The sequence below is a fragment of the Aedes aegypti genome, chromosome 3 (assembly GCF_002204515.2).
Source record: "Aedes aegypti strain LVP_AGWG chromosome 3, AaegL5.0 Primary Assembly, whole genome shotgun sequence".
NCBI classification, from domain to species: Eukaryota; Metazoa; Arthropoda; class Insecta; order Diptera; family Culicidae; genus Aedes; species Aedes aegypti.
The window spans coordinates 9,105,640-9,122,423 of NC_035109.1; the positions used below are offsets into that span (position 1 = coordinate 9,105,640).

A 16,784-nucleotide genomic window follows, 5' to 3' on the forward strand; every position below is an offset into this window, starting at 1 on the left:
AAACTGTTATAACATATATAACTGTTATAACTAGATCGGCTCTGTAATTGCTCAGAACGCTTGAGCCTGCAAATAAACAATTAGTTATAATCAGCTCTAACAAGATCTAATTATTAAAAGTAAATAAATACATTCAGAGACAATTTTTGGTGTTGAAATTTAACGTGATCAATAATTCTAACGGGTACGCCTTCAAAAAAATAAAAAACGTAATTAAAAATTTCGTCCATTCTTTTTTTTTTTAATTGCTCCAGAGGTGTAGGACAACTATATAAACAAATGATGATGATGGCTTTTTTTCTTCATAATAACGGTAAATGAAGCACCGTGAAGCGTCCCGAGATAACCTGTTCAAACATTATCAAGCGAAGCTTCTCAAGCGTTTAGAAGCTTCACGAAACACAGAAAACAAATTCATGTAGGGACTACATGTATAGGAAATTCCAAAGATATATTATTTTGAAAAAAATAAGCTTATTTTTTGAGAGGAGCTGAGTTATCGATGGCTCCAGGGCCTGATAATAAATTATGTTCGAACTCATTTATTGAATCAAAAGAGGAAAATGTGCCTCTAAATCTTAGCTTGGGAATTTATAGGTACTACAGTGAATCAGAAACGATTGCTGATAATTACACAATCGGATTGAACTTACTCAATATTCGGGGAACGAAACTGATAACAATACCAAATCAGATTAACCTTAAACGCTCGAAGTTAAATTTCGCACATTATCAATCAATAAAGCCTATCAATCGAGATTAAGCCAATTTCAGTTTTATAAAGCTGTAATACTACGGTTTCAACAATCAGTACGTCAAAAGCCCATGACCTGATAAACATGGCTAGCCTAAAGGTCGGTTTCGTTATATTCGCAACTGCTTTCGTTGCTTCCGTGGCAGGTTCGAGTTTTCAATTGGATCCGTTAAATGTCGCGCCGGTTCAGGACTCGGATGACGGTTTCCGGTTACCGCAGGACATCACGCCAACCCACTACGACATCCGTCTGCGGACAGCAGTTCACGACGCCGAGAGGGACTTCCAAGGAAGCGTCGATATACACCTGACTGTGAACGAACCCAGCGATAGAATTACAGTTCACAGTCGAAGTCTGACAATCAATTCGACAATTCTCTACACTTCCAATAGTGAACCTTGGACGGAAGTGGAGCGACCGTCTTACGTCTACGACGAACTCAAAGAACACCTCACTTTCCAATGCACATCACCGCTCCAGAATGGTACGAATTACGTTCTGAGGATCAACTACAATGGAAGACTGTTGATAGACACTACTGGATTTTTCCGGAAATACTACCGTGATAACGACGGCATCCGCCGGTACATTGCGGCGACTCAGTTCTATCCGACCGGGGCCCGACAAGCGTTCCCATGCTTCGACGAACCATCGTTCAAAACCACCTTCACGCTTTCGCTGATTCACCACAATAGCTACAATGCGGTTTCCAATATGCCTCGCGAAGACGCACTTCTAGTGGACACGGTGGATTTCGAATTTGTCGTAAGCACCTTTGCGGAGTCGCAACGGATGTCTACGCACGCGTTGGCCTTTGCCGTGACGGATTTCGAGGTTAGGTCCCGGACTCCGCAACAGCGGACTCTAGCGAGACCGAATGTTGTGAATGATACGCAATATGCCCTGGGCGCCGGGGATGCTATTCTGCTGGCGTTAAATACGCACTTGGACTTATCGTACTGGAACTACATGCCACAGTTGGTGCAGATCGCCATTCCGGACTTCGGTTTGGGAGGAACGCAGACCTGGGGTCTGGTGGGCTACGGGTAAGTTGTGTTATAGTGAGGTCGTTGGATGATTTCGGGAGGTCCGTTTCAGGGAACCAACGCTTCTGTACAACCCGGAAATCAACGGTTATCGGTCCAAGCCGGCAATTGCTGCGACAATTGCCCAAGCCTATGCTCACCAGTGGTTCGGTAGCCTGGTCACCGTCGACTGGTGGAAATACGCCTGGGTCCATGAGGGAATGGCCTCGATGTACGGCTACTATGGGGCTCACCTGGCGTATCCGGAAGATCAGCACATGGACCGGTTTCAGCTGCAAGTGATGCAACCTGCTCTGGAGCGTGACGCTTCCGAAGATGCGCGGCCGATGAACTGGAACGTAGAATCGCCAGCGGAAATTGCAGGACTGCTCGATAGCGTCAATAAGCAGAAAGGTACGTATTGCTGTATTATATTTCTTTAGCACGGAGAAAATGAAGCACTTAAAAGTGAGTTCATTTCACTCAATTCGGAGGGTTCGTGCGTTAACCTAATTTTGAGTTGCCATGCGAAAAAATACCTACAAGCTAAGTTCTATTCACTCAACCAACAGATCAAATATATCAACTTCCAGTACTATGCCATTTACTCAAATTTGAGGTAACGCACTTAGGTTCGGTTTTTGGGTTGTTTTGCTCTTCGCTTTCTGACAACAAGAGAAGGCGCGAATGAAGAGGGAGATTATTGCGGGGAAATTCAAAAATTTGGTTTCCTTCGCGGAAATAACGCGCAGCGAACAATCTCCGCATAGAACATTTGAACATCAGTAGGCAGTGCCGTTTTCATTATGGGAATGGACCAGTGCACGAGTTCACTATTTGACGTTTGAGTGGTGTCGTGTTATTTACGTGACCATGGCAACGAGTGAATTCGGCACCGCTCAAACGTCAAATTAATGAACTCGTGCATTGGTCCATACTGACTTCTACCTTACAACGTTAATGAATACGTCGAAAAAATGTAAGAAATACCCGGAGGGGGTACCCAGCAGTTCGTTTGAAGAAAAAGGTTGGGAAGATAATTTGTTTGAATTGGTTGTTGAGTCCAGCAATTGATTTTCTGATTCAACTTACTAAAATAAGCAATTCTGATTGGCTTGACCGGTTCGTTGTCAAAATCTCTAATCACAATTATTTGTAGCATTCATGTACCGAAATGTGACAAGAGCTGTTCAGAGTTCAAAGTGTCAGCAAGAGAGTATGCAAAATCAGGGGTCACTACGATGATTTCGATGGACAATTTTGGGATAAATCGTTCTGGATTTTCCAGGAATCAAATTTTTTCTTGCAACGCGTAATAACTCAATCATAAGATAAAAAATACTCAAATATAGGTTTTCCGTTTTCTCCGTGAGGGCCCATTTATAGCATGAGCATGAGCATGAGCATGATTGACCGCCCGCAGTTGCTACTCCGTTATTGCAAGAACAGCTGTACTTACACAGGGAACCATCACACATTACTCGGGATCAGTAGCATCCTCAATGTGTAAGTACTGGTGCTCTCATTATTATAATAAACAATACCGGCGCCGGCTGCGTCCGAATGCAGGTCAATTTGGGAATGGGAGGGACATGTTGACGTTTTACTTGCTTTACAGAAGCCGAGGAGTCCTCTGCACTTCCACAAGAAAACACTGGGAGTTTGGATATGGGAAAGGATTCGTTTTTGTAAACGATAAATATATAATTCGAAATGAATACGTGAGCATATAAACGAATGACCGACACTGATAGTGCGGTTACTACGCAAACAAACGATACTGATTTCGTTGCTCGCCCACAAGGAGCATGCACCAGATTCAACGGATCCAACACTACTGATACGTTTGTTTTTCTTTTTTTTTCACCGGCACACTTCGTTTTTTCTTCCGCGAAACGCAAACCGGACACAATGGATCCGGATTCCGTCGCTCGCCCACGAGGAGCATGCAACAGATTCAACGGATCCAAAACTACTCTCTCCGTGAGGGCCCATTTATAGCTGGCAGAAATTTTAGCTCATAATTTTACTCGGTTATTGATTGCTGTATTGTCAATTTTTATTCTGAACACTACAAAAGTTTCTATATGAATTTTTAGGGACTCATCTAAGGATTTCTCCAGTATTTCATGCAGGAAATTCTTGTACAAGAATTTGTTCAAGAATTCGCTCAGAAATTCTACATTCTTCCTAGCATTTCCCTGATGATTCCTACATTTTTTTCTCCAGAAACTCCAGCAAGTATTATTCTTAATTAAATAAAAGGTAATTTTCCAGAATTTCTACGAGGGGTTGCCCTGGAGATTCTTTCAATAATTATTACTATGTTTTCCCCGACAGATTTCTTCGAGGAGTATCATTTCACGCCGTAAGCCTGAGATCGAATTCCATTCCATTCCTTGTCATCACTTATTATTTCCTTCAGAAGGGAAGTAAAGCTTTTGGCTTCGAGATAAATAAGCCCAGAATTGTTAGCTCTGTCAATATACTTTCCACATGTTGGAAATACTGAGGAGCTAGAAGGTTGTATTCTACAAAGTTATTTAGTAGATCAATTTATCATTTTTTTGTGAATTTATCCAATAGGTGGCACAAGTAACAAATTTGCTTCAATCTTCTATATCTCGCGATACTGATGAGCTAGAAGATTGGTGTCTTCGACAAAGTTGTTCATCAGATCTGGAAGTAACAAATTGGATGAATTCCCCAAAAAAAATGTACTAGCGCCATCTAGCGGATAAATTCCCAATCAGGTTTATTACTGCCATAGAGTGTTTGATCTATTGAACAACTTTGCTGAAGACACCAAACTTCTAGCTTATCAGAATCTTGAGATACATAAGATTGAAGAGAACTTGTTACTAGTGCTACTTATTGGATGAACACCCAATCTGGTTTGTCACTGTCAGATTATCCTTAATCTCTTTGACATATTTGCTGAAGACACCAATTTGTTAATCAGAATCTTCACATACCAGAGTTTGAAAAGATATTGTTACTAGCGCCACATAGAGGATAGATTTTCGCTTGTGACTGCTACCAACCTTCTAGCTCAACACGATTTAGAAATATAGAAGATTGCAAAAATCTAACTAGAGCCACCTAGCGGATGAATTACCAATCAGGTTTTTACTACCATATGGCCCTTGATTTGCTGAACAACTTTGTCGTTGTCATCATCCTTCTACAGTATCAAAATATGGATAGATAGCAGAAAATTTGTTACTAGCGCCACCTAGCGGATAAATTTGTAATTAGTTTTGACACTGCCAGATAGCCTTTGAACTACTGAACAACTTTGACAAAGGCACCAATCTTCTAGCTTATGAGAATCTGGAGATATAGAAGATTGATGAAAAATTGTTACTAGTGCCACCTAGCGGATGAATTCCGAATCAGGTTTGACACTGCCAGATAACTCTTGATTTGCTGAACAACTTTCCCGAGGACATCAACCTTCTAGCTCAAGATTGAAGAAAATTTGTTACTAGTGCCACCTAGCGGATAAATTCTCAATCAGGTTTGTCACTGCCAGGTGCCTCTGAGCTGCTGAATAACTTCGCCGAAGACACCAACCTTCCTGCCCATCAGACTCTTGAGATATAGAAGATTGAAGAAAATTTGTTACGTTGAATCTGAATGAAAGTTATGCACTATTTTTTATTCTATTTTTATTATTATTATTATTAAAATTTGAGGATTAGAAAGTGTAAATGGACCTATGTTTTATTCTTTTTTCATTTTGAATTTCTTAACTTTAATTTAATTTTTAATAAACGCACAACTAATTCAAATTACGTTAAAAACCTGAGTATGCAATGCCCTTTAAACCTAACGTAAATAACTCGATTTAGATTTATATTCAAAAAAACAATTTGTTTTATGTTTAATAAAATTTTATTCAAATTCTTATAAACTTATAATGATGTTTCTCATGTTTGTGTCTACTTAAAATATTTTGGTGTTTTATTCTATAAACTCTGTACTAAAATGCCTAAAATACAACTTACGTTCTTTATTAACAATCTTCAATCCAGTTCCAACAATGATATCAAACCGTAGTTTTGTTTTGTAGGGTGTCCCAAAATATCACTTTGTAAGAAAATTCGAAGGCTCGACCTCTAAATGGTGCTAAAGATGTTACAATCAAACATTTGTATGTGAAAAACTGACGTATTGAGGTTTCCTCGTTGAAATTATTGAAAAATATTCGGTTTTCGTGAATAATTTCGAACAAATATGTGGAGTTTTATCTAAATTTCGTAAAACCCATTGTGTCTGTTATTGATCGCAGTAGGCGTTGCCCGCGAACGGTCGTGTTTTGTTTTGTTCCACGCGTTTTTTTCGTGTTCTCGTTTTTTTCCGCGAGGTTGCCGGTGAAGTGAAAATTGGAAAAACGCCGATATTAAATAGTGAATAAACTTTCAGACGCGTTTAGTATGATATTTTTTGGCTGGTTCTAATTGGTTTTGATGAGATTTGTGCGCCACGTGGTTTTTTTTTTGTTGAGGCTGCGCTTGTTTTCCAGCCGACGCTACTACGACACACGGACAAATGGTTCTGAGAGTATAAAAAAATGTTTATGTGAATATGCGAAGTGGTTACGTTATACAAAAGATTTTAAAGTTAGGATTAGAAATGATAGTGATAAAACATGCACGCAATGTGGTCTAGCAATGACAAATGGCATGCGTCACATGGAGAAGCAATTGGATGCCACCCAGATGAGAAGAATAAGAAGAAAGAAATCGATTGCTGATTGGATTAGATAACAACGCCGCCTTAGATGGATTTTGGTGAGATTGTTCTGATTACATATTTATTTGTACCTAAACATTAAATGCGCGCCAGTTTCAAAGTAAACATATTTGAAACAGGAAGTGTGTATGTATTATCATTATCCATTTGATAACGGTAATGCATACATGCGGGGCTTGTTGTTAGTGAAAGTGACTTCTGAATGGACGTGTCTCTCCAGCCATTCTGAAATGGTTCACCGGATCTGCAATAGAGCTATCACCTTCTAGCTCCCGGACTGAAGCTTTTTGCAAAAATGTACTACATTTTTGCTGAAAACTTTTTTCCATAATACCACTACCGGACAGTGGGGGTTAGATGGATCACACACACACACACACACACACACACACACACACACACACACCCATTGTGTCTGTTATTATCTTCTGCAGCTCCCTTGGGGTCCAAGCTATCTGAGAAAAATCATTAACTTGTATGTTTTGCTCAAAAATTTTGCACACTGATTTTTTGACAGTTCGAAAACCATGATTTTTTCAGTAGTAGCTCATTTTTATTTTATATAATAAAAATTGGGTATAAATTTTAATGCTATAATTATTTTTTTACCTATTAATAGATTGGAAATTTTATAAGGAAAACCTTCTCGAAAGACATCATACCCCTAACTTTATTCGAAATTTACTGCGCAAAATGCAACTTTTTTAGTATTTTGCGCAAAATATCATACAAATGTGATTCAATTTTCAACATATGTTCCAATAAACCAAAGAAAACGTATTAGCGCATCATATTTCATATATAATAGTTGTTAGGGCCTGATTTACTATTTGATACGTGGTTTTTAGCAAAACAATTTAAATTTTTGATTAACTTCATAAGACTAGCCTGACCTCACTAAAATTATATATAAAATACGATGCGCCATTATATTCTCTCCGGCTTATAGACACATATGTTGGAAATTTGATCATATTCGTAATAATATTCTGAAAAAACAACACCTAGAAAGTCACATGTATATCCTCAATAAATCTGGAATAACTCTATAACGCGTAAAATTAGAGGTATAATGTCTTAGGCAAAATTTTTCCTTACAAAATTTCCTATCTTTTCGTAAATAAAGAATAACACAAGCGTCAAATTTGATATCCACTTTTCACGATATAAAATAAAATGTGTTAAAAAATCATTGTTTTCGAACACTCAAAAAATCAGTGTGCAACATTTTTGTCCAAAACATACCCTTATTTTTGCAAGATATCTTGGATCTCAAATGATTTGCAAAAATTATAAGACCTATAGGTTTGACGAAATTCTGCTGAACTAAAAATATTTGTTTGACATCACCCACGAAAATTGGACTTTTTTCAAAAATCTTGATGGGACAACCTCTAAAGGCATTTCTCAGAGTTTTCCACATACAAAAGTTTGATTGTTACCTCCTTAGCCACCATTTCGAGGTTGAGCCCCCAAGTTGTCTAAACTTTCACCAAAAACCTAAACATGCCAAGCCGGTTAACGGAAAAATAATGATTTCTAATATTTGATCTTGGCTCAAATTTCTTACAGTGTGATGCGAATCTTAGTCACATCTGCTAGTGTAGGGGAAGTTTGCCTCATGACTAAGGTGATAAACTGAGGATAAAAACCCCCATTTTGACAACTACCTTATCTCGTTTGATTAATTTTGGCATGAATCAGACACTATTCTGAATGTTTCCGTCGCAGGATTACATCATTATACATCATTGGTAGCTTTACTTTCTAATATGTAGAGCACCATAACGCGCATATTAGAGAAGTTGTTATTGATGAATTTCGAAACCTAATTAAAAAAAAATGACGAAATAAATTATTCCAAAACTGTCTAACTTTCATTGAAAATCGCTAAATAAGAGAAAAAAGAGAAAAGTAAATTAACTTCGACATTCTCAAGTAATAATAAAGGCTGAACGGCAAAAGCTGAATATCGGCTGATTAATTGATGTATATTAGACCTGTTCACTTTTTGAAAAATGTTCTCCGACTCTCCGTAGGGGAAGGGGTGGTAAAATGAACATCTTTAGGAAATCATCTTGTTACTGATAGAAAAACGAGGAATTTGTATACAGTCAGGTCTCCTATTAGACACATGGTTGGGGGGCGTAATAGGAATCTGTGTTATAGGAGACCCAGGGCTTATGGGATTTCATCACTTTGGGAGTGTCGTTGAATATCTCGTATGCCAAAAGAGATAGCACAGTACTGTCTTCGGCGAAGTTTCAGTTCTACCTTTAGGAGTTGAGGATCATCCTTTTAGTTGAGAACTTGGCCGGTAGGGGCGCTTTTTCTGATTTGCACTATATGAACCATGAGGGATAAGAATGCAAAATTTTGTAACATATAATATCTCTGAATCCTGATGTTTTGGAAGGTTGGTGTCTTCGGAAGAGTTGTTCAGTAACACAAGGGCTAACATAATTTGAGCTGAAAGTTACGAAATTTTGCCACTAGGCGGCGCTAGTGAGCAAATAATTTTTGTTTTGCGCATAGCTCAGTAGCCAGACCACTTAGAACGATGGCGTCTTCGGCAAAGTTGCTCTGTATCACAAGGGCTAACATTATTTGAGCCGAAAATTTCGACATTTTGCCACCAGGCGGCGCTATTGAGCAAATAATTTTTGTTTCGCGGATAGCTCAGTAGCCTGACCACTTAGATAGTTGGCGTCTTCGCCAAAGTTGCTTAGTATCACAAGGGCTAACATTATTTAAGCCGAAAGGTTCGAAATTTTGCCACTAGGCGGCGATAGTGAGCAAAGAATTTTTGGTTTTGCGGATAGCTCAGTAGCCTGACCAGTTGTTCAGTATGACACTAGGCTATTGATTTTCCTCGCATTGTCACGTTTAAGTAAAAGTGCTTGGAGAAATATTTATACATTATTTTTTACAATCGGATAAAAGTGTGGCTAGTATCCTAGTATTTTCGACGGATTGGGAGTATTTTTGATCAATAATTTGATATGAGAATGAGTGAGGATCCGTTTACTGCTCAAATAAGTGATCGTTAGCTTTTTGTATGAACCAAAGAAAAAAATATGATTGTTTATTTTTATTTCGTCATTGCATGTACTTCATTTCTTGAACATTTTTCCAAGGTATGGTATTCATAGAAATGAAGTAAGTTTGGAATGTCAGTCATTACTAATAAATTGGGAAATCCATTTGCTAACAATCTTAATGAGATAACTACGACTGACCTTGTCTCTTTAGTTACACGACACTCTTGTTTGAATATTTTTAAAATATGAACCTTCTTTTTCATAACGATAATTCAATCCTATAAAAAATCTTTTTCTCCCGATTTCTACGTATATATCAAATTTCGAAACTTTCGGCTCAAATAATGTTAGCCCTTGTGATACTAAGCAACTTTGCCGAAGACACCATCTTTCTAAGTGGTCAGGCTACTGAGCTATGCGCAAAACAAAAATTCAATGCTCATTAGCGCCACCTAGTGGCAAAATTTCGAAACTTTCGGCTCGAATAATGTTAGCCCTTGTGATACTGAGCAACTTTGCCGAAGACGCCAACTTTCTAAGTGATCAGGCTACTGAGCTATGCGCAAAACAAAAATTCTTTGCTCACTAGCTTCGCCTACTGGCAAAAATTCGAAACTTTCGGCTCAAATAATGTTAGATCTTGTGATACTGAGCAACTTTGCCGAAGACGCCATCGTTCTAAGTGGTCAGGCTACTGAGCTAGGCGCAAAACAAACATTCTTGGCTCACTAGCGCCGCCTAGTGGCAAAATTTCGAAACTTTTGGCTCAAGTAATGTTAGCCCTTGTGATACAGAGCAACTTTGCCGAAGACGCCATCGTTCTAAGTGGTCAGGCCACTGAGCTATGCGCAAAACAAAAATTCCTTGCTCACTAGCGCCGCCTAGTGGCAAAATTTCGAAACTATCGGCTCAAATAATGTTAGCCCTTGTGATACTGAGCAACTTTGCTGAAGACGACATCTTTCTAAGCGGTCAGGCAACTGAGCTATGCGCAAAACAAAAATTCCATGCCCACTAGCGCCGCCTGGTGGCGTAATTCCATATCAGAATGATATGGAATGTCAGCCCTTGAGCTACTGAACAACTCTTCCGAAGACACCAACCTTCCAAAACATCAGGATTCAGAGATATCATATGTTACAAAATTTTGCATTCTTATCCCTCATGGTTCATATAGTGCAAATCAGAAAAAGCGCCCCTACCGGCCAAGTTCTCAACTAAAAGGATGATCCTAAACTCCTAAAGGTAGATCGTACTTTGTACTGAAACTTCGCCGAAGACAGTACTGTACTATCTCTTTTGGCATACGAGATATTCAACGACACCCCCAAAGTGATGAAATCCCATAAGCCCTGGGTCTCCTATAACGTTCTGGTGTGTCTTATAGGAGTGAGCGTAATAGGAGTGCACTTTATAGGAATGCGTTTAATAGGAGACCCGACTGTAGTTCTATCCCACAACATCAAAAACAGAGATGTTATCTATAGCAGTGACACGAATTCAGACTAAAATAGCTGAATTTTCACATAGGGGAATGTGGGGCAAGATGAGCACCCGGGGCAAGATGGGCACCCCTAGTTTGTGTCGTTTCTACCGATTTTTTTCAAAAAAATATTTGAAGTTCTGATGAATATCATTAAATTGATATGATGGCCATAAATTTCAGCTAAAAAATCAAAAGCGCAACGTAAATATTGTCAAAAATACATAGAAGTCCAAAAATTTACCTTTTCATATAAGATTTGTTCATTTAAAAGTGATATTTTTGTTGCGTAAACAAATTAATTCATACGTTTTTGGCCGTATAGTTATAGAATAATCTTCTGTAGATAATCAGGAGCAAAACTTTCATCAAATTTTAAAAATATTTCATTTGTTTTGATTATATTAATAAATTTACACCCTTGGGGCAAGATGAGCACCATGTTCAAAATTAAGTGAAAGTGTGAAATTATAGAACCACATTTAGCTGTGGGCTTGACTTACGGTATCTTCTTTGCACAAAACATTTTTTTCTAAAAAATATATAAACAAACAACAAATTAAATCGTTTTTTGAGTAAAATCTTAGCAATTCATGAAAAGTTATTTATTTTCTGATAAAAGTTTTAAAAACTAAGCTAGTTGAAGATAAATATTATCATATATAAAAGATAATATCTTGGGATATTGCAAGCATTGAGAAATAATAGTTTTCTCTAGTAAATTGCATCTTTTTATGGAGGTGCCCATCTTGCCCCGCAGTTTTTTTGACCGATGATAAAAAAGCTATTTTTTAACGTGTTATTTGGAAAACTATTTATCACTTTTTAAAATTTTAATGGTTGTAGGTCAAAGTAATAATGTAAAAGCTAAGGATGGTTACCAATTTTACCAAAATAAGAACGTTTAAGTAGGCTTAAATCGCGCTTATCCTTAGGGTGCTCATCTTGCCCCGCCTGACCCTATTTTTGTCGCTAGCAAAAAACGATGTTAATGTTCATTTTAGCTGCAATATGTGGGTAAAATGAAAAGCGGTTGGTGGTAAAATGAACATGATGCAAAAAACGTGAGGAAAACAAATATTTCTGAAAATTTTTATTGCCTTATCGAAAATATATCCATTGATGATTGTAACCCATTCAAAAAGAATTCTAAAGGTATCAGATTTGACCTCATATCATAACGATATTCACCTCACTGAAAAACCTCAAGTCCTCCGAGCTAAAAGTTACGTCAGTTCTAATTTTCAAACGAGATTTTCTAAAATCTTAGCTTTCGTTCACATTTTCACTTCAATTGAACTACGTATCAACTAGAACACTCAGATTTATGCTATTAATCGTCTGTGCGTGATAAAAATTCATCGAAATTTGTTTTTTCTCGATAAAAGTCAAGGTGTTCATTTTACCACCCCTGTTCATTTTACCACCACTTCCCCTACCACATCAAATTCTGAACGTATTTTTTTATTATTTAATTTATTTAATTACATGGAAAATAAAGTAGCGAAAAATTATATATACATCGAGCATGAGCATGAGCATTGATGACCGTACAATTCGTAGTTGCTACTTCGTGATTTACCAGAATAATCGAAATTGTACAGGGAACCAACAGATGTAGCTTGGGAGGAGCATACCGTCTTCAATGTACATTTTCGAGGACTCTGAATTTAGTAATGTCAATAAGGCAGCGTCCATTTATTACGTAACGCTAAAATTGAAAATTTTCGACCGCCCCGTTCGTAACGCTTTTTATACGAAAAATTTAAAATTTTTGTATGAGCCGTAACGCTTGAGCCTACAAGACCCCCCCCCCCCCACATGGAGCATTACGTAATTTGTGGATGCCGCCTAACGGCGCCGGCCACGTCCTTACGGTCATCGGGGAAGGGAAGAAACGTTAGTGTGACATCCATTGTTACTAAAGACCGAGTATACCTCTGCAACTTCATGGTTGTCACGAGTTAGTGGGAGGGCTTAAAAGCTACATGATCAGGATTCACCTTGGTAAGTGATGCGATTCATGTAACCTCTGTTTAAAAAGTTCTGTCTATTCATCGACATCTTCAACATCGAACTATTCAACGGTTTGAACCTCGATATTTTTTAAAACATAGGCGCTTATGTCAACACTTTAAGTGTCGAACCATAGTTTCTTCAATAAATGTATAAAAAATACATGTCATGGTACAAATGTGTTATTAAAAGCATGTAACGAGCTCACCAGTTGATAATCCATCCTCGACTGAACAGTCACAATCTCAGCGTCAACACGCTTAAGCAGGGATACAAAATCACTCCGATGGCGCGCGAATGAAGTGCTAACTGAAAAAAATAGCTCCGAGCGCGCGAAAAATGAATCGGACAGCTTGGGCATTCGCAAAGCACCACCCAAACGAACGAAGCCAACCGAAAAAAAAACACTGCGAGCGCGCGTAAAACGAATCGGATAGCTTGGGCCTAAGCAAAGCACTACCCAAGTCTGAAAAATTATATATCATCGACAATACAAATTATTTTCCATGTAGCTAAAAAAAAGTAACAAATTGATGCTATGAGTCGTTGCAAGAATTCAAAATATTCGAGCGGAATCTAAAAGGATTCCATTGAATACGTAGAGCTTTCAATGACATCTGTAGGATAATAACGCTGCTGGAAAAAAACATTTGACGGATTTGAAGGAAATTCTAGAGCTTCTGTCCAAGTTTTCAGAAGGGTGCTGGACATTCCTGAATAAAATTCTAAGATTTACTCAAGTAAAGCTAAATGAATTAGCCTGAAATTAAGCTAGAATTTTACAAAAAAAAAAATATGATAGACATACTCTACCATTACTTATGATTAACGTGCCGAAATATCCGCAACGTAGATCATGAGGATGGCGGGTTTGAATCCCGCTGATGGATTAATTGAAGATTTACTTCACTTTCTAGAGCATAGAGTATCTTCGTAATTGACACACGATATACAACTGCGAAAAAGGTTCATTGGCAAAGGAAGTTATCAGTTAATAGTGCTTATAGAACACTGTGGGGCCCAGATAGCCGTAGCGGTAAACGCGCAGCTATTCAGCATGACCATGCTGAGGGTCGTGGGTTCGAATCCCGCTGGTCGAGGATCTTTTCGTAAAGGAAATTTTCTCGATTTCCAGGGCATAGAGTATCTTCGTACCTGCCACACGATATACGCATGCAAAAATAATCATTGGCACAGTAAGCTCTCAGTTAATAACTGTGGAAGTGCTCATAAGAACACTAAGCTGAGAAGCAGGCTCTGTCCCAGTTGGGACGTAACGTCAGAAAAGAAGAAGAACACTAAACTGAGAAGAGAGATCAGCCTTAGAAAGGAAAAGAATGGAAAGAAGCACTGAAGGAATCGCTTCAAAAATTTGTGTAATATTTTCTAGTCGAACTTCGGAATGAACTTCTGGAAAATGACATACATGAATTACACGATAAATCCCTGGAAGAAACTTCTGTTATAATCGCTGTATGAATTTCTGGAGAAACCTTTGAATCATATATCGCATCACCAATCATAGATGACTTCCATATCATTATCTTAACCCAATAATCCAATAGTCTTCTAACGCCAGCTGTGGAGCTACAGAGATATACTCGGTCTCTGGTTAACTGTAAGGACGTGACCGGCGTCTTTATTGAATTGCAAATTTTGAGCTCTCGATTTGTGTATATTGCGATTGCTTAGCTAATCCCAAGCATAATCCATTGGAATGTTCTGATCAATAACGGCAATTTGTAGTTGTACGGTCATCAATGTTCATGCTCATGTTCATTTCAGCATTGTTTTTGCATAAGGGCCTATTTGCATTCATCGATTTCTCTTCATTGTTGCTCTCTTTGCGTTATTGCAGAAAACTGATTCCCTTTTCATAAAATATTTTCGTGCTGTAGGATGAAAAATCACTATATATTGCTTCATTAACAAGAATTATTACAGATTTATCTAATTTAGCAAAGTTATTAGCGAAAAAGAGGATCGATGAAGAGTAATCGCTCGTCTCAGTTAGGCCCTTATGCAGTAACAGAGCAGATTTATTCTTCAACAGATCAACCATATTCATCTCCTTCTTTTTTCCATCATGCTTAAGAATACTGCAACGTTGTAAAACTAATTACCCTTCTTCTTCCACACCCCCAACAGCCGCCGGCGTCATCAATATGCTCCGTAACGTCCTCGGCGAGGAGTACTGGCAGAACGGTGTAAAGCGATACCTCCGTAGTCATGAGATGGACTCCGTTACACCCGACGATTTGTACGAAGCATTGGAAGAAGCCATTGATGACCTGCCGGTTCTACCCAATAACATGACCGTCAAGCAATTTATGGACAGTTGGTCCGATGCCCCCGGTTACCCAGTGGTCAACGTTCGTCGAATCTACGGCGCTGACGAAATCATAATCTCTCAAGAACGTTTCTTCCTCGACAGGCAACTGCCGAGCGATCACATTTGGTACATTCCATATCAAGGGCAATATATTGAGATGCTTGACTTCACTTACCACGCATGGTTGACTACAAAAGCCCGGAAACATTTCGGAAGGTTCGATGATAATAAACCATTCATTCTGAATGTACACTCTGTAGGCTTCTACCGCGTCAATTACGACTCACGGAACTGGGAACTGATCACCGCTGCTTGGATCGGATCACCAAACTTCGCAAGCCCAACAGCACGAGCCCAACTGATCGACGACTCCTTCGCATTGGCTCGTGCCGATTTACTCGACTTCAGCGTCGTTTTGCGCTTACTTACTGCGCTGAAGAACGACCGCGACTACCTCCCGTGGGCAACGGCCAACAAGGTACTGACCTATCTACACGATCGCTTGCGTGGAACCGAACAGTGGAGTACGTTCGTCTTCTACGTCATCACTCTGGTCGACAGTAATTATCGGATGCTACAGTTTGGAGAGATCGCTCCCAACGAAACGATCAACGATAAACAGCTCAAAGATCTGATCCTCTCGTGGACTTGTAAGCTGAAGATCTTCCAGTGTTCCGGAAATGCCGAACAAATGTTCAGGTCGGCCGTGCGTAATGACGTCGGAGTTCATCCGGACATTTCGCCCTTAGTCTACTGCTACGGAGCGCGCAGCGCAGTCAACGAAGAGTTCGTTTGGTTGTATCGAAGAATGTTCGATTCCCAGAATGAAGCCGAAAGGAGCGTGCTGATCAACGCCATGGGATGTTCGCAGAGCAAGGAACAACTGGATGCCTATCTAACTTCGTCGATCGGTGCTGGCGTTGGTTCGGAGGTGAACTTCTTCGATCGCGAACGGTTACAAGTCGTTCAAGCAGTGTACTCCGCTAGTCGTATCGGAGTGGATGCTTTGATCGATTTCCTGAACAATTGGGATATGGCCGATGACTTCATCTACTGGTTGGACCAGCCGGCGTTCGACGACGCAATCACCGCAATTGCTCTGCGCACTAATACGCAGGCCGAATTCGATCGACTCAAAGATCTACTGGTAACTGTAGGATCCCTTGCTCCCGAAAACGTGGTTAACGCTGCGATGACCACGGTCAAAGCCAATCTCGATTGGCACGACAGTTTGGAGGCGTTGATTATAACCGAATTCCTCGAAAGATACGTCTACGAAACGATTTCGCCACAAAACAAAGTCACGTAAGCGGTAACACTTGAGGAATCCAGAGATATCTAATCGAAATAAATGAACAGGTAGCCTTAGATCAG

General features: G+C 39.2%; 2 protein-coding genes across 2 annotated transcripts in view; one reads left to right on the forward strand and one right to left on the reverse strand.

Annotated features, from left to right (window-relative positions):
* Window positions 1-16,784, reverse strand: part of LOC5570208 (40S ribosomal protein S12, mitochondrial) — a 154,418-nt gene that overhangs the window by 34,595 nt on the left and 103,039 nt on the right. The gene's annotated exons all lie outside the window — the stretch shown is intronic.
* Window positions 793-16,783, forward strand: LOC110677717 (glutamyl aminopeptidase-like). Its single transcript, XM_021848891.1, has 3 exons — window positions 793-1,801; window positions 1,854-2,194; window positions 15,227-16,783. The coding sequence occupies exons 1-3, from the start codon at window positions 840-842 to the stop codon at window positions 16,717-16,719; spliced, it is 2,796 nt and encodes a 931-aa protein (XP_021704583.1). The 5' UTR covers window positions 793-839; the 3' UTR covers window positions 16,720-16,783.

Bases quoted from the DNA above. Each gene is read 5' to 3' on its own strand.
- LOC110677717 (XM_021848891.1), top strand. From the start codon at position 840: ATGGCTAGCCTAAAGGTCGGTTTCGTTATATTCGCAACTGCTTTCGTT. The intron at 1,802-1,853 runs GTAAGTTGTGTT...GGTCCGTTTCAG, and splicing joins TGGGGTCTGGTGGGCTACGG to GGAACCAACGCTTCTGTACA. The intron at 2,195-15,226 runs GTACGTATTGCT...CACCCCCAACAG, and splicing joins TAGCGTCAATAAGCAGAAAG to CCGCCGGCGTCATCAATATG.